Source organism: Phodopus roborovskii, unplaced genomic scaffold (assembly GCF_943737965.1).
Source record: "Phodopus roborovskii unplaced genomic scaffold, PHOROB, whole genome shotgun sequence".
Classification (NCBI taxonomy): Eukaryota; Metazoa; Chordata; class Mammalia; order Rodentia; family Cricetidae; genus Phodopus; species Phodopus roborovskii.
This window is the reverse complement of record NW_026126482.1, coordinates 20,131,186-20,156,328: the sequence shown is the minus strand read 5'-3', so window position 1 is coordinate 20,156,328 and position 25,143 is coordinate 20,131,186. Positions and strand designations below refer to the sequence as shown.

The 25,143-nt window shown below is 44.8% G+C and overlaps 1 protein-coding gene across 2 annotated transcripts in view; it reads right to left on the bottom strand.

Moving 5' to 3' along the window:
• Adtrp (androgen dependent TFPI regulating protein) overlaps positions 1–24,605 on the bottom strand; it is a 64,829-nt gene extending 40,224 nt beyond the window's left edge. Inside the window, exons 1-3 of one of the 2 annotated variants that reach the window (XM_051194405.1) lie at positions 24,222–24,600; positions 12,226–12,360; positions 10,454–10,555 (exon numbers count right to left, since the gene is read on the bottom strand). In XM_051194405.1, coding sequence (XP_051050362.1) covers positions 10,454–10,555; positions 12,226–12,360; positions 24,222–24,374 — 390 coding nt within the window. In that variant the 5' untranslated portion in view covers positions 24,375–24,600. Of the gene's footprint in view, positions 1–10,453; positions 10,556–12,225; positions 12,361–24,221 lie in introns of both variants that reach the window. The other variant, XM_051194407.1, reaches the window with a different exon arrangement.
• Between the last annotated feature and the right edge of the window lie 538 nt (positions 24,606–25,143).

Genomic DNA, 25,143 nt, shown 5'->3' with positions numbered 1-25,143 from the left:
GCCTGATTGATACTAGCTACAAAAAGCCAGCAGTACATGGTAATTCTGAGGTGGGTCATTCTTAGATGCTGTTCGAATGTATGCTGTGGTTCTTGTCAAGCTAGTAACTGCCCACAAAGTCAAATTTAGCTTCTGGGGTATTCATCTGCCTTCTCACAGTATCTCAGGTGAATGCTGACAGACTGTCTAACACCCCTTAGGTTAGGAAGTGAGCAAAATGGAAGGGAAAATGGGGAGAAATGTTTCTAAGCAACCCATAGCCACACCCCTGTGATCAAACCTGACATCCCAGCCAAAGAGCTGTCAGGGCATGGTTAACAGCTGTACTTCTCCAAGCCAGGACTCCCTAAAGGCCCCCAGCTTCAGGCTCTTCCCTGTGGTGTGGCCACAGGAGTGTCAACAAAGCCATTGTCCCTGGACTCACAGGAGAAGGTGTTTCCCAGCTGATTACAGCATACAGTTTAAGTCATAGTTTCTTTTTCCAATGTAAACACTATTGTTATGCTTGAAATATGTCTCCTTCCTGCCAAAAGTCCTACTGAAACTGGTTGCCAACCTAGCAGGGATGGGGCCCTTGAGAAGGATTCATATCTTCTTCAAGTGGCTGGACTGGCTCTTGCAAAAGTGGATTGATGGTTTTCTGAGTCCACTGTTAAAAGTTCTCTGTTCCCCTGCCTCTCTTTATATGTTGGGCCGCCAATTTCTCATGCAGATCCATCAGGGATGCCGTGTACATATTACATCATGAGGCGTTCACCAGGTACAGCCACCTAATCCTTGACCTTCCCGGTCTCTGAGACTGTGAGCTGAATACCCACCCCCCTTTTATAAAGTCTTAGTCTCTGATATTCTGTTATAACAAGGGAGATGGACCAAAACACTAATCAAGAGTAGAAGATGGCCAGAAACCATTCTTGGATTTAATGATACAACAGATTGGGATCAGGGGTGATGGGAAGTGGGAAGTTGCCTCTGAGTTTATGACTCAAAGATATTTCATGGCTTCTTCAATAGGTAGCACATTAAAAATGCATGGGGACATGACCGAAGAGAAGGCTCTGTGGGTAAGTGCCAAATGTTCAAGTGTGAGTCTCCAGAACACACACGCAAGCTAGGCGTGGTAGAGCACACCTGCAATCCTAGCATCTTAATGAACTGGGAGGTAGGGACAGGAGAACCCTGTCTTCAGAAGCAACCAGCTTCCCACATGCAGAGCTAAACAGTAAACCCTACCTTGAGCACTGTAGACACTGAGAACTGATACCACAGGTGGTTCTCTGATCTTCACATGCATACCACAGCACACATACCCACAGCAATTCACAGGAACACACACACACACACACACACACACACACACACAATACCCCTGATGGAAATGGGAAAAGGCCACAGAGGATTTGTAGAACTTCTCATGTTTGTAAGCAAATCTATAACTCTCTAAAAGTAGTTGAATTAAGAGCAAAGCTGGGAATAAAGGAAAACCACACATAGTGTAGGTGTCGTGTGTTTGCATACAAAAAGCATACAGGGCAGGGAAACAATTCTCTGTCTGGTGATTGATGGGCTTTAAGGAAAAGATACATTAAGTTTAAAAGTGTCAAAGAAAGCATGTTTACAGTTCAGGGTCATGAGCTAGATCTAGCTGGCCACAGCTGAGCTTTGGCTTCCTCTTCTGTTCTCCTTTAGAGGTGTTCAGCATGGAGGTGTGGAGGCGTTTTAGTTCTGATTCTACACTGCATTTATGTCTCCAGGAAGCAACACAGGGGATGATGAGTCATCACTACTTGGTAGCAGCTAGCGCTGTGAGGTCACCAGCAGAACATAAGCAAACGCTCGCAAACACCATCTTCATTCAAGAATAGAATCAAAATAGCTATTTTTAAGATTGTTATAGAAATAGAATTTAATTTCTCGTCCTTTTCTCTGGAAAACAAGATTTAATACAAGACAAAAATAACATAGAGGCTCATCCCAGAACTCCTACTAGAAAGAGAAATGTGGAGCCTGAGATTTGAGCTACTGAGTTTCCTAGCTAGTCAGGGTGAGATTTCCCCATCACAGCTCCTCTAAATAATCCAACTTTTTTTTTTTAAAAAAAAAAAAAAAAAAAAAAAAAACAAAAAAACTGTAGTTATTAACACTCACGGACACAGCTCAAAACCTGCTAGTGATCTCCTTTGACTAACGAACGGTTAACCAACCAACAAACCAACCAACCAACCGAGGACCAACACCACCACCATCAACAAAACAAGTTCTTGGCATTAAAGCTCTTTAGTATTACTGCTTATGGCTCTCTCTACCCCCAACCCCAACTTCAAGCATTCCAAAGCTAGGTAAGTGATCTGCTGCTGAGTTACCCAGCCCCTCTTCTTTATTTGATCACTCTGTTCTTGTCTGTACTAAGTCAAGTAGTATATGCCCTTGGAGTCTCAGGACACTATTAACTCAATCTGATCGTGCCCTTATAGAGGCGGAGATAAAGAGGCACACACACTCAGGGAAGGTGATGTGGAGAGGTGCAAGCTGCTTCTATGCCAGTGGCATGCCAGGAAAGGTTTCTGGTAGGCCTGCTGGGAGACTGACAAACAATGGTTCACTTTAGTGAACAAGAGACAGTAGGGGAAGCTGAAGGAAAGAGGGAGTAGAAGCTTCTGGAAAAAATATAAACTAGGACGGGACATTATCAGCATATGAGAATGTCATCTCACCCTTATCAATATCCTTCAAGATTCAATATTCTTCTTCCCAGGCCAGTTGTCATTTTCTTCGGTTGCCACTTTGGTCACCTGAGCTATAGCATCACTGCCAGATTGCACAGTACCTTATCTTCTCCTTGGCAGTGTGTGAGTTTTTAAAAAGACAGTACTTTACCACCATTCACTAATCACAAGCTTCAATAACATTGCCACCTTTGTATAGCAGAATAGACAGAATGCCTCATTGTCTGCAGTGTTTGGAGAAGCTTTGCAAACTGGGGAGAGAATATGTATGCGTTAGTGTTAACATCATAAAGATGTGATGATCCCTAAAGAAGTCTACACCCTATTTCCCTGGAATCCTATAGGCTGCTACTTTACATGGTCAAAGGGCTTTGCTGGTTGTTAGGAGTTGGATATCATTTGAATGTGTACCTCAAGGTTTCATATGTTTGAAGTTTGGTCCCATGCATGGTGGCATGGAAAGTGGAGGGACCTTTAAGAAGTGAGAGCTAGAAGGTGGAGGTTTTTAGGTCATTGGGATTCTGCCCTTGAGAGGAATTATGGGAGATCTTTCCAGGGCATGTGACTGCTGACTTTCTTTGTGTTTTCCTGGTAGATAATGCAACCTACTTCTGCACACATGCCTACCCGCCCATCATTTCCCATGGAGCCTTCACCCAAAGGATCTGCTATATTGCACTAAATGAACTTCTCCATAAAAAGCAGCTCACCTCAGGTGTTTTTCAGGCCCTCCTGAAGTGAAAAACAAATGCCTTGCCTGTCAATCCATTTATGATCTGAGGATATGGAGTTGGTAGACACAGTGTCTATATTTTAAATTTATCAATATTAACAGTTTTGTCTCATATTTTTCACACTATCCCATTAAGATAAAAAAAAACAGTGCTAATTTTGATTTTTTTAAAATGACTATCTCTTGATTTTTGTCTGTATTTTGAGCTACATATTTGGACATCACGTGAGGCCCCATTTCTAGCACATATTAAGTCATATTGGATAGTCTTATCCTGAGAACAGCATCCACTGGAATATTGAAGGTCTAAGGCCTTCTGAAAGAGTGCATTCATTTAATGGGTATGCGTGTTATCCCTGAGAAATGGTTTGAAGACTCTCAGATTCACAGGGGATGTCCCTGAAAGTTTGAAAACATAGACATGTCTAGACTGTTGGGTGACCTGTGTCCAAGGAGGTAGGTGGAGGAGGGATCGGGAAAGGAGAGAGAAGAATTTATAGGGCCTAGAAACCACGGGCAGTCATCTGTGGCTGACATGGCCATGACGAATCTACTTTACTCCGCAGGAATCACTAACTGGTACTTAGTACACCAAATATCTCCCAAAGAGCTAATGGGTGTGAGAGAAAAATATGAGACAAAAGCCTCCTGTGCCCAGTACATACCTGTCAGTCAATAATTATATACAACACATGTCAACATCTAAACAAGTGTTTTAGGTTAGCATTCTCATTCTCTGTCTGTCTGTCTGTCTGTCTCTCTCTCTCTCTCTCTCTCTCTCTCTCTCTGTGTGTGTGTGTGTGTGTGTGTGTGTGTGTGTGTGTGTGTGTTTGCAGTAGGCTCAAGCAGGATTCCAAATCACTGGATGCCAAAGCCCTCATCAAATGTAGGAGATCAACACTTTAAAGGATTGGTTTTGGGCTCATGTTTTCAGCCCATAGTGATGAGGGAGACTGTCATGGTGGAAGGGCAGGACAAAGCTGCTTTCCTCAAAGCAGCCAGGGAGCAGCGGAATCAAAAGCAATGTCCTGTGACAGGAGAAATTTTTGTTTGTTTGTTTATCGAGGCAGGGTTTCTCTGTAGCTTTGGAGGCTGTCCCGGAACTAAATCTGTAGACCAAGCTGGCCTCGAACTCACAGAGATCCACCTGCCTCTGCCTCCAGAGTGCTGGGGTTAAAGGTGTGTGCCACCACTACCCTACAACAGGAGGCATTCTTTAAAGCCACACTACACTGGCCCACTTCCTCTAAATCAGCCCATCTCCTAAGAGTCCATTCAACCACAAACTTAGGAATCTCATGATCCAGTCACCCCTCAGAAGCACCATGACGGAGAGCCTGTCCATCCACCCATTAACACACGTCCTCCAGAAGGACACACAATTTCTAATCGTAATAGCACCAGAGTTTAATAGCAAAACAGTGTTTAATAATTACTTTCAGATGAACAAATGACAACATATCCAGTAGCTAAGAAGCCATATTTGTTCCTTCCTCTGATACGAAGAGCCAGAGAACAAGCTTTTGCTTAGTGGAGGTTGTTTCTAAGCTCCATTCATACCTACTGAGCCTTATGGGTCTCAGACTGGGGTTGTCCATAAAGAGTAGTTTGATGGAATCCTGGCTGGGATTCTCATATTTTACATGATAATGACTTCCATTTCTGCAGTCTTTGGCTGTTTGGAAAGTGCTTGGGCACATTTTAGATAATTATGCATGGTTTTCAAATGCAGCAGAGCTTAGGGGGAACTCTGATCTCTTCCGCTCCTCTTTCCAACTTGAACAATTCAGGTTGATTTCAGGAGAAATGCTTTCCCCAGCTCCCCTCCAATGCAGGATGGGGTCCTTATTGCTCAGTTACTGAGTCCTCTTCCTGCTATTTAAATCTGTCTGCTCTGCTTCTATCTTTAGTAAGCATTTAGATAAGCTAATGCTTGCTGAGGAGCTAATGCTTGCCTGGCAAACCCTGAAGGAATACTTTGCTGTTCTTTTCCTTCTTTTATGAAGGCCAGAGGACTGCTCAGCAATAACAAAATCTCGTTGATCTCCTTCACCCAAGGCAGCCAGGCTGTCACCAGCTCAGGCAGCCTGTCTGTGCAGATGCGAACATCCCTCTGAGGTCACTATTTGGATTGAAAATGTAACAGGGATAGGGAAATGTCTGTTGAATGCAACAATGACAGTCAGCACTGAAGGGTCCTACAGGAACAACAAATTTCCAGTCAGCCAGAAGCATTGGGCAGCAAGATCACAAGGACTCAGTCCAGAAGCATTTGGAATGTAGCGTCAGAGGAGAGTGCCACAAAACCGGGGATGCAGATAAGGACAAGAAAACTATTACCAAAAAAAAAAAAAAAAAAGGTTCGCAACAAGTCAGAAGAAGGGAGGCTGTAAAGGGAACTTCCAGTAGCACAGGGTTCTGGTGATGCCAGTTAAAATTATATGGCAGACACAGAAGCACTTAGGCCAAATGTCCATGAGACTGCCATCATCCCTCTGGTCCCAACTTCCCAGCACTGAATCGTATTCTTCAGGTCATCTCAGAAGGGCACTGGTGAAATGGGATGTTGTGACAAGCTGACCCAGTAGGCTAGACAGCGTCCCATTGCTGCACAAAATGCCTAAGATGACAGCGTCTGAAGATAAAAGGGGTGCAGAGCTGCAGTGGGTCCTTTAGATGACCATTTCATTTTGGACCCATGGAAAATTGGCATAGCATGCCAGGGAGCACACGGAGACATACAATCTCTTACCTCTACCCCATAGCCAGAAGAAAAAGGACAGAAGCTGGGGTTGCAAAATCCCTTATAAGAGAATGCTCACCAGTAACTCCAAGGCCTCCCTCTGGTACCCATCTCCTCAATGTATCACCCTTTGCCAAGAGAAAGGCCCTGGGGCCCAGGCATTAAAACTCAGGTCTTTGGAGACCACTCTACATATGAACTTTAGCACCAATTAACTACCTCTCTCTCCCCCCCCACATCTCTCATTCTCATTTTATTTCATCTTCTCTCAGCATGCCTGGCACACTTGCACACGTGTGTGCATGCACACGCGCACGTGTGTGTGTGCACCTGTTAGTGCATGTGAATGGAAGTCAGGGGTCAATACAGTATTGTCTTCCTTGATTATTCTCCACCTTAGTTCTTTGTGTTAGGGTCTCTCAGAGCTCACTGGTTGGCTAGACTGGCTGATCTACAAGCTCCAGGAATCTTCCTGTCATTGTCTTTCCAGCCCTGGGATTACAAACGTGCTGTAGCATGCGGGTTTTATTACATGGGTCTGGGGATCTGACTAGGTCCCTATGCTTGTGTGAAAAACACTTTACTGGATTAGCTATTTCTCCATCCCTATGTAATATTTTGAATTTGGGGGGGTGGTGTGGAGGGTCTATGTGTACATAGACATACATACACATTCCTATAGATGCATGCATGAGAACATACACTGTGCATATGCACATGGAAGCTAGAAGTAACTATTAGGCTTCTTTCTCATTGCCCCTCCACTTGTCTTAGAGTTACCATTGCTATGATGTAACACCATGACTAAAAACAGCTTGGGGAGGGAAGAGTTTATTTAGCTTATGCTTTCACATCACCGTTCATAGTTGAAAGAAGTCAGAACAGGAAATCAAGCCAATGCAGGAACCTGGAGGCAGGAGCTGATGTAGAGGCCATGGAGGGGTGCTGCTTACTGACTTGCTCCTCATGGCTTGCTCAGCCTACTTTCCCATAGAACCCAAGACCACCAGTTCAGGGATGCTACCACCTACAAGGGCTGAGCTCTCCCACGTTGATCACTAATCAAGGAAATGGTCCATAGGTTTGCCTCTAGCCCAATTTTATGGGGGCATTTTCTGACTCAAGGTTCCCTCCTCTCAGATGACCAAAATTCCTGTTGAGTTGACCTAAAACTAGCCAGCACACCACTTCCTTTAATTTGAGATACAATGTATCACTGAACCCAGAGCTTGTCTCATCAGCTAAGCTGGTTGGCAATGAACTCCAGGAATCCACCTGGCATTACAGGAACAGCCTTTCTTCTATGTGGGAGCAAGGCATGGAACTTGGGCCCGCATTTTTGTCCAGAAAGAACTTTACTGACTAAGCAATCTCTCTAGCCCTTAACTGCCATTGAATGAGAATTTGACAAAGAGCATCCTTGAAGCATCAGGCTAGAAGGATTAATAGTAAAGACAGAAAATATCTGGAGTAAGCAATAGTCTGGAGTAAAGGGAAAAGATGCAGCCAGGAACATTCAATTTGCAGCCAGCGTTGATGAGAAGCAGCATATTTGGAGGTAGTTTCATTGGGAAACTCAGAGTGGGTTAGCTGATAGTGGTTTTTTATTTCTATTTTGTTTCTGACATGGCTATGCAGGAATTTTCTCCAATTAAGTGAAGAGAAACATGGAAACATCAGTGTCTAACTCATGCCAGGCTGCCTCCTCCTTTTCTCCCATAATCCAGCCCTCCTATCTCCTATGACTCTTGCCTGATCTTCCTAAAGGATGGAGACGACAACAATTAAAGAGCAAGGGGCAGAATCACTAACACCCCCCTTTCCAGGTTGTGCAGGCACAAAAATACTTAAGCATCTCCAGGCGACAGTATCTGCCTCACTATTCATTAATAATTGGCTCATGGATATGATGTACATTATTATCCAGCTCTTCATTTCCCAAATGATCAACCATCCATATGGCTGTTTACTTATCAAGGTCACTAGGATTGGGCATCACCATCACAACTCACTGGAAGATATCCAAGCGTGAGCATAGAGAGTGGGATTCAAGGAGGGAGGGAGCTGGTAGTCCTTGTAAGAAAAACAGCTGAGCTCAGTAAGCCTGGAGAGTGTGCTTGGTAAAAGTGTTTGGCTCCAGATGGGAAGGGATTTCAAGACTTTGCTTCTTAAACGATGGCAGTAGCATCCAGCCCCCAGTGGGTGCATGCTTCCTGTCCCCTCACTTTCTCCAAGGCTTGGTTTATTGGCATAAGATGGGAGTCTGGATTTTTTTCTAAGTGAAAAATTTTCACTTTGCCATATTTATTCCTTTTGATTTTTCTGGTGAAATGAAAGGCTGCATCAGGGCACAAGTTCTGGTGAAAGGCAACAGTGAATTAGCGTGGGATTACAAGGGTTTCACCCTGGATGAGCCATGGGTGATGCTGACCCCAGGCAGATGATGTGGCCTTTGAGCTATTTTATTTTTTCATTTGTAAAACTCAAAGTTGTGGTGCTTATCTAAAGAAGGACTGTGAATTAAATCAGCTCATATTTGAGGAACATGTTTTACACAGTTGTAATAATGACATTAAAAAAAATTGAGGGCTGGGAATGGCTCAGATGGTAAAGAGCTTGCTCTACAAGCTTGAGAATCTAAGCCTGGCTGCTAGGCAAGAACATAATAGCTGGACAAGGTGGCTGTAACCTCAGCAGGGGTCTGGGTGGGAGGGTCCCTAGAAACTAGAAACTTATTGGATAGTCAGGCCAACTAAATCAGTGAGCTCCATGTTACATGAGAGACTCTATCTTAAAAATAAGACAGAGAGTGATGACAGAGACACTCAAAATCAATCTCTGGCTGCCACAGGCATGCACACACATGTACACACACACACACACACACACACACCTGCATGCACAGGTACATATAAATGAACACATATATAGCACCCACCCACCCACATTGGGAGCATCCTCTATGAAGGCATCCCAGAAGAATATTAATAAAAACTAGGGAGACACTGGACGCAGGGGACTATTTAACACGTGGGAGGGGGCCGTGAGGAAACTGGAGCACAGAACTCAGCCAATAGTCAATACCTCTCTCAGCAAAATATTGAAACCATTTTCTGGGCATGGGGTCCATAGGGTAGCATTAGCAGGCAAGCAAAACTCTTCTACATCGATTGTCACGCATTTTGAGACAATGGGAGCTTTGAAGAGCTAAAGAAAGTCTTTGGGTAAACTTGGAAGTCTTAAGCCCTTACGAGGTCTCCTGTTTTGTATGTCTCACTTCCTGGAACCTGACATCTTCCCCCTTTAAACTGCCCAGTAATGTGGAAACACACCCTGTCAGTGTGGAGCAGCTGAGCTAGGATCGCCCAGGGAGACAATACTACCAGCTCTAAGGACTCAGGCTCTGCAGTGGAGACCTGGACACCTTGCTCAGTCCTGCTCGTCTGGGTCACAGCCTACTCTTCAGACTCCAGTGACCAGAACATTTCAGGGCAGGTTGTTTTCAAAACAGAAGCCAATGAAAAATCCTGGATAAACCACACTGAAACATTTAAATACTAATCCTGTTTGTGACGCACAGTCCTGGAGGAATCTTTGCGGCTAGCCACTGCATTGCCCTTTGGAGTAGTAACATATTATTTGGACATGGAGATAGATTTTGTTTAAACCTTCCTTTATTCCATTCCTGGAAATGAACTTCATTATTAGTCATGGGCAAAAGTCACTGCTTTTTCAGAACTGCCAAAGGTTGCCTTTCCTGGTAGCATAACTTTTAATTGATTTTCCCAAGCAATGACAACTATTTAGTCCTTCATGTTTGCTTTCAGTAGACCCCCCTTTGCTGCAATACCAGATTTTGTTCATCTATATCATCAGTATGCTTTATATGAAAATTTGCTTGTTCTTATTCTGAGTATGTCAGCATTTGCCTGCATGTATGGATGAGTACCACATGCATGCCTGGTGCCCATGGAGATCAGAAGATGACATCAGATCCCTTGGAATTATAGTTATAAATGGTTGTGAGCCACCATGTTGGTTCTGGGAACTGAACCCCAGGCCTCTGGTACCTTTCACCACTGAAACATCTATCTCTCTGGCAGCCCTCAGGATGCTTTTTAAATAGTGACAGGATGGAGAAACAAGACTGAACTGGAGGGCCTTGTAGAAGACTTTAGAAACATACACAGGCACTTTAGTTTTCAGTACAGAAGCCGCTGGTGTTTGTGTTCATTAATTTTCTGTACTCACCATTGCATGATTAACCCATGCTGGAAAGAAATCGTCCAGGCCCTTGGGGTAAATGAGATTTCTATCATAGTGAAAGAGGGTCCAGAATACCAAGAATACAAACTGGAAGGGAAACATAAAAATACTACCATTAGATTTGTTTTTCATCAGAGGTTTCCAGGCTAACTGAGGAAACAGCAACATAAAAACTGATGGCAGTTACAAGGATGTTGTATATACAATTTAGGGGCATAAAACAAAAGGGGAAATGCTTATTGTTTAACAGCTGTCTCCTGGCTCGCTGGGAGATTCTCCAATGAGGGCAATGTGTTAGAAAGCAATGGCAGCCATCGTGGCATGCAGAGAGGACACAGTTAAGAAAGGATGCATAGACCACAAGCCCTTCATTCTCATCTGAGCTCAGACCAAGAATGCTGAGAATGAGCACATGGAATGGCTTAGCATATGCTCCTTGCCCCCTCCTCCCTCTAAGTAGTCATGACAAAGGACAATAGGAAAGCTTGGAGTAGGGCTTAGCACCAGATCATTTATAAGCTACAAAGCAAGCGTTGGATCTCTCTATTGCTCAGAATTTGGGATTTACTTGTGTCTGCTGTACCCCTGGTATGTCCTATCCCAGCATCTGCCCTCTGTGTTATGGTCTGTGCTAAGATGATGGGAGTGGGCTATATATTCTCTCATCACACTACCGTTTGAACATGCATAGGCTCCTTTTGCAAGAAAAATGAACAGATTCCATTATTCCTTTTGATATCTTGAACTTCCGAAGATTTTCTGAGAGTGGAGGTGGAGGTATTTCACAAAGAAACCAGGAATGCTAAGTGTTTGTGCCATCTGAGAACTCAGTGGAGGGACAAACTTTCACTCTGCACTTAGTTTTGAGTCTCCATGTCACTGAAAGCAGGGCCGCAGTGGGGGGAATAAGGTAGTGATTTCTACTTCCAGGCCCTGCTGCACAGCTAGGGTCTTAGTAGGGCCTTAGTCTGTTTCCATTCCAGCTAATGAGCGGAAGCACAAACAATGTAATAGCAATGTGGGCATCACCAACACACAAGCTTACGTCTGTGTTCATCGTTTGCTTTTCCTGGTTTCTGTCCATCAGACACAGTGAATGAGCATCCACCCTGTGCTCTGTGTAATATGTCTTTTCGGTGAAGGTCTTAAGTCCTTTAATTTTTACAGGCTTTGCATTTAATAGCTTTCTGAATGTCTAGACAGGGAATCACCTTCTGCACCCAGGACTCTCCTTCCCACCATCATGATGGAAGCGAGGCTGTGCCACTGACACAGTCATCCCTTAGCATTCATAAGGACGCTCCAATCCACAGATGCTCAAGTCCTGTATATGCAAAGGGATCACACTTGTCTAGGACCCGTGTATACCCTCTTGTGCGTGTTAAATTGCCTTGTGTGTGTAAATGTTACATGGCTATTAAAAGTATTTTAGTTTGAGTTTTATTAATTTGTCAAATATATTGGATCCTTAGTTGAATTTGTGGGTGCAAAATCCACAAACACTTTTTAAAGTTGTATTTTGGTTAAACTTTCCCCATCAGGCAGCAACAAGGATCAGGCATAAAACCTTCACAAAGACAGAAAGTTAATGGTAAGTTCATCTGTCATGTGCCCTCCTTCCTGAAAACACTGGTCGATGCAGTCAGTTCCCCCACAGAACATTTATGGAAATGGAGATGTTCTGGTTGTAATAACAAGTCCCCAGGCAACCTTGCTGTTCCACGCCTATGCTGTCAGACACACATTTGGGCACTTACTGCGGATATTGGAAAAACCAATGTGGTAAAAAGTAGATCTCTGACGGATGTGATGAACTTGATGTCTTTCCTTCCTATGATTCTTTTCAGCACATCATCCAGGCAGGCGACCCCAAAGAAAACAGCCTGCAAGAGCTAAATTCATTACAACAAATGAGCATTTACATTGGCTTTAATTAATACATTCTTCAGGGGTATAAAACTGCAACCCGCTGGGAGCTGTGTTGATTCGAGAAGGAGTGTTGTTTGGGTGGAAAGCCAATTCAAGGGCTAGGATTCCAGCTCATTGGGCCTTGACCTTACACACTAAGACTGATTGAGGAAATTCATTTACAGGATAATAATGTGTACAGTATTTAGTCTAATGGCTTTCAGCTAAAATGGAAACAAAATGGAGAATGTAATGAGGTGTATAGTGTGGCTGCACAGAGGTAAGAAACAAACGTTTGGCTCAGGGTGAGGGGCCAAGCACAATGGTCCCATGGCCATGAGGCCTGTCCCAGATAAGACACCACCTGGGGGGGGGGCGGTGGTACAACTCAAGTCAGTGGAGTGGCTGCCTTACATCATGAGGACCTGAGTTCAGATCCCCAGCATTTGTGTAAAAGCAGGTATGGTGTAGCATGTATCTGTAACCCCAGCACTGCGGGGTGAGGACAGATGGGTGGACCCCTGAATTCCCTGGCCTGTCAGCATAGTCAGTTTGTGAGCTCTGGGTTCAGTGAGAGACACTCACACAATAAAGTTGTGGCCTTCACACATACATACAGGCACGCACATACCCACGTACATGCATGTTTTCTCTCTCTCTCTCTCTCTCTCACACACACACACACACATACACACACACACTAAGAAGGCCATAATGAGGGTCATGAGCCCTGTTCAGTGTGAAGCCAGTGCAGCACCCTCCTTCCCCCCATCCCCTTCCAGGACCTGCCTGATGGCCTTACAGAGGCAATCTGACAATTGGAGGGACTTAACTGACAGGATGCAGGAAGGCCCAGAGCTCTGGCAGCTGCTGAGTTCTGTGAGGCCTGTGAGGTAAGGCAATAGAGAAGCAGGATCGCTTTCACTCAGGTAAGCTTGAAGGCCCATCATCCAAAATGACTGGCACAAGATTGATGATTTCTTTGTCCAGATTTTGGAATATTGACACATAATGGGGATAGGACTCTAGTGTACAAACACAAAATTTATTGAATTTGTACGTTCACTTCTTAAAACTAGATCAAAGGTAATCTTATACTAGAGTTTTAGAAATAATTTTGTACATGACATCAATTTATATGATGTGAATTTTTCCCGTTTGTGGTGTCATGCTTGTGACCAAGAAACTTGGGTTTTAGAGCCTTTCAAGGGTCAGGTCTTTGGATTTGGGATGCTAAGCCCTTAGTATGGCCCAATAGGCAAGCCTTGTGTGGTCTTGGTAGTTTATGCAATGTTATGGCTACTAACTTAAGGCCTTCTGGGTGCTGACTATGCAGAGACTGGGTTGAATTTGAAGTATATTTGCTGTAGAAATCGTCTCAGAGCTGGGCGGTGGAGGCACATATCTTTAATCCCAGCACTCGGGAGGCAGAGGCAAGCCAATCTCTGTGAGTTCAAGACCAGCCTGGTCTACAGAGCTAGTTCCAGGACAGGCTCCAAAGCTACAGAGAAACCCTGTCTCAAAAAACCCAACAAACAAAAGTCATCTCAATCCTTAGAAGCTCTGCTTTGGCATGTGAGGGACAGTTGGATTCTAGCCTAGAGTATGAAAAGCCATGGAGTTAGGTTAATAATTGAACCCTGTTGGCTGCTGGGGAACAGTGTCTGAAGTCTAGAGTCAGCACGGATCTAAAGTTGGCTTCTAGGAGCTCCCTGTGCTGAGGCAGAGTGGGAAAGAAACAGGTGTGGATTCATCCATGACTTACAGTTGAGTCCTCAGACCAGCATCAAGTGCACTGCCTGAAGCTTCTCAGAGAGCCAGGCTCGTCCCCACCTGCAAGACTTTGGGATTACAGAGCCTAGAAGGAGGCCTGGTGGTGATTTTGAAGCCAGCACTCTAGGGGATCCATGTGTGGGCAGAAACCTATGAATTACACACCCGTTGTTCAGAGGTCTTATTGAGCACTCACTGCAATAGCTAGTTTTTGACTCACTATTAGTTCTCAAACATCCTTGGAATGTACTAGAATTAAGCTTGCAGGCCCATCTCAAAGATGAGGAAAAATTGGCCAGTGATGGTGGTGATGGTGACAATCGCCTTTAAACCCAGCACTCAGGAGGCAGAGACAGGTGGATTTCTGAGTTTGAGGCCAGCCTGGTCTACAGAACAAGTTCTAGGACAGCCCAGGGTGACACACAGAAACCCTGGGTGGGGGTAAATCGGATAAGGGGAGATTGGCAAACTTGGCTCCAAGCCCCATGGCTTCATTGTCTAGTTCTTAAGCCACACTTAAAAACATCAGATTTCTCAAGCAGTCCACACAAAGTTCTGTGGGGTCAGAAGAGAAACTATTCTGAGTGAGAGAATAAAATACAACTTAAAAAAAAAATGACAATGTCCAGTTTCTAGCCCGTAGATTCCCTTTTAATAGGTCTGGGGGGGGGGGGCACGGTCCGGGGTGGAGGGGGTTAATAAATCTTCCCATGTCTGCCTGATTTTCTTTTTTGGTGTGTGTGTGTGTGTGTCTGTGTGTGTGTGTGTGTGTGTTGGTGGGATGGAGGAAGGTTTAGCCATGGATCCATCCACTTTGAACACTGTTCCTCAGGAGTCACTTTCCACCCTAGTTTTTGAGGCAGAGTCTGTCCCTGATAGATAGAGGATCTCTGCTTCAGCGAGGCTGGTCAGCAAGCAAGCCCAGACATCTTCCTCCTCACCTTCTCTGTGCTGGGATCACAAGTTCATGCCACTCCTGGCCTCTCTTATGGAGGTGCTGGGAATGACAGTTCGGTCGTGAAGCTTGTGCCCAGGCACTTGACCTGCCTTCTCTCGCGCACTGTATTTCTAGGTTACCCTCATCCTAGGTAGCCGAGACTGAGGCCCATCTATCTAAGCAATCCTCTTCTTGGAAATACAGACCAGATGGTCTCAGCAAGATGGGAGTGGGAGAAGACCTAGGTAGCCAGTCCTTCAAGGTAGAATGAAATTGCTAAGGGAGTCCTGAGAAGAAGACAGATGCTAAAACTCTCCTCTTGTGCAGCACAGGGTGAGGCAAGGGTTAGCCAAGGTAGCTGAGGCAGCAGAAAACACAGGCTGGGTGAGAGCCACAAGTTGCCTTGGCGAGCAGGAGGCTTCCCAATGGCAGAGGGTGTGTGGGGGAGGGAGGGCCACAGTTCTAAATGCCATGCAGCGGTTCCCTCCAGAGTGCTTATCACTACTCTTGGTGCCTTTGGAACCAAGCCCAAGAGCTGCAGAACTCTGAGTGTGCACACAGTCATTTGCACATGGATGTCAGAAGTTGTATCTTCTCCCTCCTCCTTCCCCCACCCACATGGCTCTCAGACCTAGTTTCACTTCCAGATACTCTGGCAGCAGCAACCCCTTCCTGCCTTAGTTTGCAGAAGCAACCAGGGGGTCTGGGCTCTGTTGATCAACACAGCAATTCATTACACACTGGATCATCTGCTGGATCTGGCCTCTTTGGGAGAAAGGCTGCCTCCACCCAGAATGAGGGTGATACTACCCCATGTCCTTTAGCCAGAGCTTCTTAGAGTCACCTGGAGTCAAGCCCATCCTTCCCTTGCTATCACAGCCACAGTGTGGAAACCAGATGAAGGAAGACAGTAAATTACTCAGCTCCTCCGAGGTTTCTCTCCATCAGTATGAATTAGCTCCCCACTGTAAATGTGCCAATCACCTCTCCGCCTCTACCCCCAGCTCACACGTCGTCTTACAAGACATATGTCACACTGGCATCTCCAGATGCCAACTCAGTGTGAGGCAGCCTTGCTGTCATTGATCTGAGTGCTGACATGCCACATCAGTATCAACAAGGAATATTTGGGTAGCAGCAGGTCCCACATGGGTGTTAGAGAAGGCATGTGGGTGCCGCCAAGGCAAAGACAGGCTATAGCTCGGGTATAAAGGGACCCTGGATCAGAGCTTGAGGATGAGTGTGAGAAGCCAGGGGTTCTAGGACATCTTGAGAGGGGGTCAAACACACACTTGTATTAATTTAGGTCTTCTAGATGAATAGTGATCCACTTATCTACCAAGGAAAAATAAGACCATGTCTATAAACACACACACACACACACACGAACACATACTGTGATAGCACTCCCGAAAGAGAAGAGAGTTATCAGTAGAAAATGGCAGCAGCTATGGACTCCTTTGCATCCCCTCCAGAAATGTCTATGTTGGTGTTCGAACACCTATAGAATTCCCAGAATATAACTATATTTGGAAATAGGGTTTTTAAAGACTTAGGTTATAATGAGCACACATGAGCAAGCCCATGCAATCTAACCAGTGTTCTCTAGGACAGATATACACAGGCAAGATTATGAGACGATACAGGGAGCAGATGGGCCCTCTATAAGCCAATGGAAAGACTTGATTTCAGACTTGCAGTTTCCAAAATAGTGACACAATAAGCTTCCATTGTCCATTAGGAAAGCCCTGGCAAATTATGTGGTGGCTTTACAAACAGAGCAGGAATTGGGACACTTTTAAGAAACTTACAGCACAATGACTGTTACTTCAATCTCTCAATTTATAAGCCACATCAGTCTCAACAAGGAACACTTGGGCAGTGATGGGTCCCACATGGGTGCTGCCAAGGGCAAGATACAGCAAAAGCTAGGGTGTAAAGGGACCACTGAGCAGATTGGAGGATGAGGAGTGTGGCAAGCCAAGGACTCCAGTGAGTCTTGAGGGAGGTCAAGGGAACATTGGGATCATCTCAGGTCATGTTGCTGGGACACTGATCTGCTCATCCACCATCCTGGGACATTGGCTCCCAAGAAAGCAGGCTTCATGGTGTCCTGATGATCAAAGACCTTTTCATAGCTGATGTTTTCTGATTCATCTTTTCTACCAGCCATTCCCTGATTCTATTCCAATGGAATGTTCTGGGCCTTTTCCTGAAATGCTGCTGCTCTAAATTTGTTGGCTGTCTTTTGTTTCTGTTGCTAGCTAACAAACTTATGACCAGTGACAGAGCTGAATTTACTTAAAAAAAAAATAACTAATGTGATTTAAGAAACTGTAGCTGAAGGATATTTAGTTTACACATTCCATGTCTTCACAAATCCATGAGGATCTTAAAATCATGGAAACTTACCCTTTCTAAGTCATCAAGTTTATTTCCTTGCCCTAAAGCCAAAACCCTTTTAAACAACCCCAGGAAATGAAAATTTCTTCCATAAAAAAAAAAAATAATTCCAGAGAGGGAGATTCCACAAGTCCCCTGAACAAGACATTATGACTCCTGCTGGATGAGTCAAGCAGCCTGGTGCCAAGCCCAAGGCTCTGGGCCTGACTCGGCCACACCGGGACTTTCCTTGTCCTTCCCTCAACCTGATGTAACCCTTGCAGCGAAAGACTATCCCCAAATTAAAGAGAATGTAACTGGGACAGGCATTTTTGACTAGTGGTAGTGGAGAGGGTGCAGTTGACTGGCAGGAAGGACAGGATCCTCAGCCAAGGTGATCTGGGCAGGTGTGAAGTGCACAATTCCCACTCAACATTCATATGTGTGACGGTTAAGAAAGACTGAAGCTTCACCCATGTAATCTCAACAATACGGTCTAAATAAGACCCAGTGTAATGGTACCACCAGTTGGCATGACAATGTGAGTGTGGGAATTTCACAAGGCCCCACCCCTGAGGTTTTTACTGAATATTTGTTTATACTATGAAGCTGTGTCTTTGCCAAGGCACCTTCTGATGGTTTAATAAAGAGATGAGTGGCCAATAGCTAGGCAGGAAGAAGTTAGGCAGGACTTCCAGGGACAGAGAGGACTCTGGGAAGAAGAAAGGCAGAGTCCCCAGGCAGACATGGAGAGGAAACAGGAGGTGCAAGGTGGAAGAGAGGTAACCACCATGTGGTACAATGTGGATTGATAGAAGTAGGTTAATTTAAGTTATAAGAGCTAGTGAGATCAACCTAGTGGCCAAGCTTTTATAGTTAATAAGAAGTCTCCATATTGTTATTTGTGAGCTGGGGGCCATCAAAACAAAATGCTTGCTATAGTAGAAGAGCCACAAGCAATCCATCAGTGGAGGGAGGGAATAACAGTGTTCTCCAGGGATGAACAACCTGATAGGTCATTCCAATTCCAGGGGGTCAGTCCTGGGCAGACAGTCGCGTGAGTTTATCGACATAGTAAATTGTGTATGTGTAAGATAGTGATAACTGAAAAAGTCATGAATTTGAGAGGGAATGACATGGGACATAGTGGACATGGGGAAGTTGGAGCGGTGAAATTATGTAAATACACTACTCATACATGAAATTCTCAATAGAAAACATAGATCAAGTTAAAACACAGAAGAAGCTGAGATAAATAAGGAAGTTTAACAAACAAAACCAGGAGGACAAATAATGTAAAGGACACAACTTGAAATAATGAGAAAAACAGAGAGACCACGGGTTTTGTGTAATAGTTGAAGTGTGAGAAGCCTTAGCCAAGGCTGTGTAGCTGGGTGACAGTTGCTTTCATATAGCAGAAGGATTTTATGGGATAGAGCAACCTCTGAGAGGGAAGGGGTTTCCTGGAAAGTGGCTCTTAACAATTAGAGCTGTGGTCTGGTTATCAACATCCCTGGAGTGCCAGTTAGGAACCCAGAATTGTATCAGAGATAATACAGGCCAGGACTGGCTCGATGTCAGTTTGCCTTTACTGGGAATAAGGGAAGGAAAAGAGAAAAAGAGGAAGAGGAGGAAGCAGAAGGAACATTTTCTGTAAGTTACTCATGGGATGAAAGCCAGGATGAGTGGGAAAGAGCCTGAGGTTCTGAGATGTGCCTGTAGGGAATTCATTGAGGAGAATACCCTCAGGGGACCTACAACAGGGAGGGAGAAGGATTTTGGGGCAGATAGAGTCTTGTGTTGAGTGGCCCTGCAGAGCTTCCCTGAAGTGGGCCTTGGCAACCCCAGGGAAGGAGCTAAACCCTGGTGGAGGCAGCTTCCTCCTGCCGAGGGTGCTGCTGGGAAGAGAGATCACCTGTGAACCATCAGAAGCCCACACACCATCTGGGAGCTGTGGAATGAATCTCTCAGCTCTGGGGAGGTGGGAGGATATGCTTTCCTCCATGCTACACAGGAACAAACTGAGATGTGGAAAAGTTAGGTAACTCGCTTTAAAATTACACAGTAAGTAGACATCATTGCTCTGGCTCCAGAAGCAAGGCCTCCTATTACAGGTCTCCCCACTGTGTTTAAAGAACATACCAAAATGGTGTCCATACTGGCTCCTCAATCTATTTAAATTGCTTTGTTTGGGTACTGGAGACATCCATTCCCTCTGTGCTAGCAGCTCTAATCCCTTCAGTTACCCAAGAGCTATGTCAGCAGCTCTAAGTATCTTTGCAAGCAGCATCAGCCATGTGTCTGTTGGACTCTGGAAAGCTTTGACCTTCACAGATTAAAACCTTGACTCAGTGATGGAAAGCAAGGGTTTGCCTCTAGGAACCGTGTGGGTACTATAGTAATAGACGGAGCTAACACATGCAGACAAAAATTGTGCATAGCTTGGTCTCTGTACTCAACTGTTGAGGCTTGCTCACTGCTCTCTGCTTGAACCAGAAGCTGTACCTCTCCAAAAGCCCCAGTGTTAAGGATGTCTGCCCTAGAAGCTATACCAGGGAGAAGGGTGTCTTAACAGACATCCTCTTCTCAATAAATGACAGAGAGTGCATTGTGAGGAGGCATACAAGGAGCCATGGGGTAGTCTCTGGCCTTGATCTATCTACCATCCATTAAGAACTTAGCGAGGAGACCCATGATTAGCTAGATCTCCACATTCCACACTGTCCGTCTCTGTCAAACACAAGCTAACTCCAAGTTCCCCATCTTCTCTCCCTTTCCTGCTTATACTGTGTTGATGGCCATCTAAGGTTATGGCTATGCTTTTAGCTTCTATTTTTGCTCCTATTTAGCAAATGTGGAAATGGCATAAAGCCTTTAGCCCTGGGTCGCAGATGGTAAACAGTGGGCTGAGGAACTATACCAAGAACACAACACCACAGCACACACCCTGTCCCTGGGGCAAGCTCTGTCTCGTCAACAGTGACTGTCTTGTCCCCTCACCTTTCTCTCCACCAGCCACCAATTCTCCGGCAGTTTCTGTGGCTTCTTTCTGGACCCCTGGGGGTCAGTTTCAGGAGGAAAATGGTGCAATGCTCTAAAATCTGACTTGTAATTAGACAGACTTTGCTATCCAATAGGGGCATGGAAGTGCACCCATCCAATTAGAAATTGAAGATGTCTGAGAGGAAAGGTATGCCAGACTCAGATCTTCACATATACGTTCTAGATGTGTGGGCCGGAGCGTCTAAGTCATGAAACTAGAGAGGAACTATAAGAGGAAGGAAAGGAGATCATGGCGAAGAACGAAAAGGAAGGGAGGAAGGAAGGAAGGAAGGAAGGAAGGAAGGAAGGAAGGAAGGAAGGAAGGAAAAAGTACTGGATGTATGTGACATGAAAGGAGAATGAGGCCATTGGGGATGAAGGGGATGAGCTAGAAGGACAGAGGGGGGAAGTGTGGGTGAGGATCAATAAAAACAAAACCTGTATAAAAAATTCAATGATACCCGATTTAGTTTGTATGCTAACATGACAAAACACATAGAAGGTTAACACGACTAACAGGGCATATTACAAAGGCATTAAAATGGTTATATTTGAAAAAAATAGTTATGTTTGTTTAACTAAAACATAAAGAGAGGAGGTATATAATCCCTAAGTTGATGGGTTCCAGAGTTGGTTCAATTGTTAAAGAGCATTTACTGTTCTTACAGAGGACTAGGGTTCAGTTCTCAGTACCTACATGATGGTTTAAATCTGCCCACAACTCCAGCTCTGCATCTTACACCCTCCTCTGGTTTCTACAGGTATGGCACATACGTGGGACATACAAATATGTAGGCAAAAAAACGTACACATGTGAAATAAAATATAATAAAATTTACAATTCCTGCTAAGTTGGATTGGATACTGACTTCTCCAGGTTGAAGTAAAATAAGCATGAGTATTATTAGAGTAAGTTAGTAGACCTCTATAATCTGAACAATTCATTCCATATAAAATATAAATCCGCTTAAAACTAATAGCCATAAATGAACATGTGAGACCCCAAGAGGTAGAAATTTTGAGGCTCAAACATTTATTATAATCAGGCTACTTGAAACTGTCCTTGCATGGGTCCCCTAAAATATACTTAACCTGTCTTTGTCAAGTGGGGAACACTTGACATACTTCCAAGGGTATAGAAAGCAAATCATTACAGGTAATGTCTCCTTTGCTCACAATCACAGGCTGGGGACAGAAGCAGCCAGAAGAGACATCACTGAGGAAAGGAGAAAGCACAGCCACGCCTACAACAGACCAAGTGAGCAGAGTTCCTGTATGTGAGTACCCTATGCCCTCCCCTCCTGGCAAACACAATGGAAAACTGTAAGTGGCTTGGGTTGGTCAGGGCCTATCACGTAGAACTAGTTTTGAACTAGTAAGAATTCAAATGTTAGCTGGGCGGTGGAGGCGCACGCCTTTAATCCCAGCACTGATAAGGCAGAAGTGGGTGGATCTCTGTGAGTTCGAAGCCAGCCTCATGTACAGAACGAGCTCCAGTACAGGCTCCAAAGCTACAGAGAAACCCTGTCTCAAAACACACACACACACACACACACACACACACACACACACACACACACACAAGTCAAATGTTTTGTATATTCATATAAAAAGGAGGGAAAGGTCTGGAAAACAGAGCTGTAGAGCTGTACATGGGACTTTCGGTGGGCAGTGGGGGCCTATGGAGGAAGCAAACTGGTGAGCAGAGGCCAGTAGGCCTTTGGGACTATGAGCAGAGAACTGAGCAAGGAAATCTGTGGAAACAACCAGCGAGGCAGCGGCCTCTCTCTGAGACTCAACTGTCCTGGGAAGAAGGGGACCTGAGGGTTGAGTTTGGTTTTGTGTTTTTCCAAAAGAGGCCATGATGTTAAAAGGAATTCAAGAAAAATAAAAAAAGAGCTTCAGAAGGTTAACCTGGAATTTGAGTATTGGAGGGCCAGGCACTTCTGATAGGAAAGGACAATGTACCTCTGATGCAAATTTGGAATGAGAGAGGCAGGAAGTTTGGGCAGGGTAAAGTGGATCCAACAAAAAGAAAAACGGGAAGGTAGGAAGTGAGATTAAGCCAGAATACGATTTGGGTCTGTGAGAGGCTCTTTAAAGTACTTTCTGCCTATTGATGACCACATGAGTTCAATCCTAAGGCCCCAATGATGGAAGGAGAGAGCTGGCTCCAGAAAGTTGCCCTTTGACCCCTACACACGGTGCACATGACACCAACACATGCACACATTCATGCAAACAATATAAATAAAATGTTATAATTTTTTGAAATTTTTTGAAATGCCAGTAGACAAAAAATGAGGGGAGGAAATGGCATTGACAGCCAGAATAGATCAGGGAGGTGGCTTACAAAGCTATGTGCTAAGTCTGTCCTACTACTCTGATTCTGTGAGGTAGAATGGCCATACTGGGGCCTTAGTGTGAGTAGTAGATTAAACATGGATAGACATACACACCCCAGTTGATCCAACAGAGACACAAATGTCATTGCTTCCTTTTCTGACTATTCAACTTTCTCCCTCATAAAATCCCAAGACTGAAACAGGCACTTGACACTTTCTGACACAAGAGAGCTATGTCCACAATTCAAAATATTCAGACTAATGTGTCACCAAGAGGTGAACACAAAGGCCAGAACAGAGGGGACAGTGCCTCAAAGGCCTCTTCAATCTGAACTCAACATTTCTGCCTTCTCAGCATTCCAGTGCGCCTCTCTCTGATCATGTGATGAGATTGGCATGTGACCAGAGAGAGCACATCAGTTAAGGATACCCGCTGCTCCTCCAGAGAACCAGATCGGTTCCCAGCACCCACATGGCAGCTTATAGCCATCTGTAACTCTAGTTCCAGGGAATCTAATGCCCTCCTCTGGTCTCCACAGGCACCAGAAATAGATGTGGCACGTATGCGCACATGTAGGCGATGCATGTAAAACACTCATAAGATAAAAGATAAAGCTTGAAAACAAGAATATTCTTTCCAGCTCCCTGAAACCAGGTGCTTTTATAGAACTGTGTATTTTAGCAACAGCAACAAAGTCTTAAATGTCAATTCCCATGTCTGTAGGATGCTCCAATTTTATTGTTTAAGTAAATACACACACACACACACACACACACACACACACACACATCCTCCCTAAAATCCTTCTTACAAGGCAGCTTTTCTTCCACTCATTCAGACTTTGTTCAGTAGCACATGGCCAGCCAGGTTAGGAAGACAAGAAGGGATTAAGCTTCCAGTTTGGTTTCTCCTTTCAAATGGAACTTGAGCCTATAAAAATTTGTAGTGGGAGAGGAAGGTGGCAAAATGCATTTGCTTTTCTTGGATCAATCTGTGAGTCGGTGTGTGCTGTCAGAGGACATTATTCCTCCATTGGAAGTCACACTTCCTACACAACATGCAACACTCCGCCTTCTTTTCGCAGACCCAGGCAGGGTTCGAAATCTCTCCTGTGTTTTGTACTCAAGCCCGTGGTCCCCTGTTTGGGCTCCAAGAGTCTTTGTAAGAGAGCACTTAACAATCAGACACCCCAATAGCTAAGGAGAGTTCCTCCAAACTGAGTTCCTCAGAGCAAATTGCTAAATAACAGGGGAAGCCCAAGACTTACCAAACTTAAGGAAGATAGGCAGGGGACCCATGGTTAGTAAAGTGTCACATGGAAAAGCTCTCACATTCCTAATAATTTGGTTCCAGACACAAACTTACCAGATTAAGGAGCGTCAAGTACTTTGAACGTCCGCCATCGTGGAATTCCTTCAACTTCTCATCATCCTTTCCAATATGTGGGATGTAATAATTGAGGAAGAGGTACCAGTTCCAAACAAGGAAGTGATATACGCAAGTGGTTGTCTTCGTCATGGCTGCCGTGAATAGGAGCAGTGCCCTTGATCTCTGCTTTGCCTCTGAGTCCTGGGAGTCACAGCTGCTCTGTTCAGGCTGGAGAGCTGGAGAAACAGAACCCTCTGGGAATGAGTTTCAGAACAGGCTGGCTTTTGCTTCTCTCTTAGGCACCTTTTCTTAAGCGCTCGGGAGGAAAGCTTTTAGATAGCTGCTTTTAGATAACCGGATGGTTTGTACTTATTTCAAAACAGGGCTTTGGGGCGAACAGCAAACAAGAGCTGCACTTCGAACAGGGCACAGCCTGCCCAATGACCTGTTATAAATGTCATCTCAGTAAAAGGTCATGCCTCTGTTCTTCCTTTCCATTTGGTTAGAAAGGTCAGGGGTGGCAATGGTGTCTCTTCGAAGAACATGAAGAATAGGAGGTTCTCTTAAAGCAGGAAGTAGAGACTTGGGTGTGTTTATGGCTCCAGAAAAGATAAGGGAGTCAGGTGTAGTCATTCTACTTGTGAAACCTCTGAGGTATCGTCAAGCCTGAAACAGCCTTTGATCCCCAGGGACAGACTCAAGGGAGTCTCTATCTCCCCGCCCTTACTTACGCTGGAGAACAAAAGATGTCTAGACATTCCATCTGCATAGCATTTTTGTGCCCAGAAGGAAGAAACATCAGGAGATAGCTGTGGCCAGCATACCTGAATGTAGACAAGGCTGGAGGTGGGGGGTGGGGGGAGGAGAAACAAGGGCCTCTGCAGTGCCCTGGGGTGTTCAAGACATAATTGGATTGGGA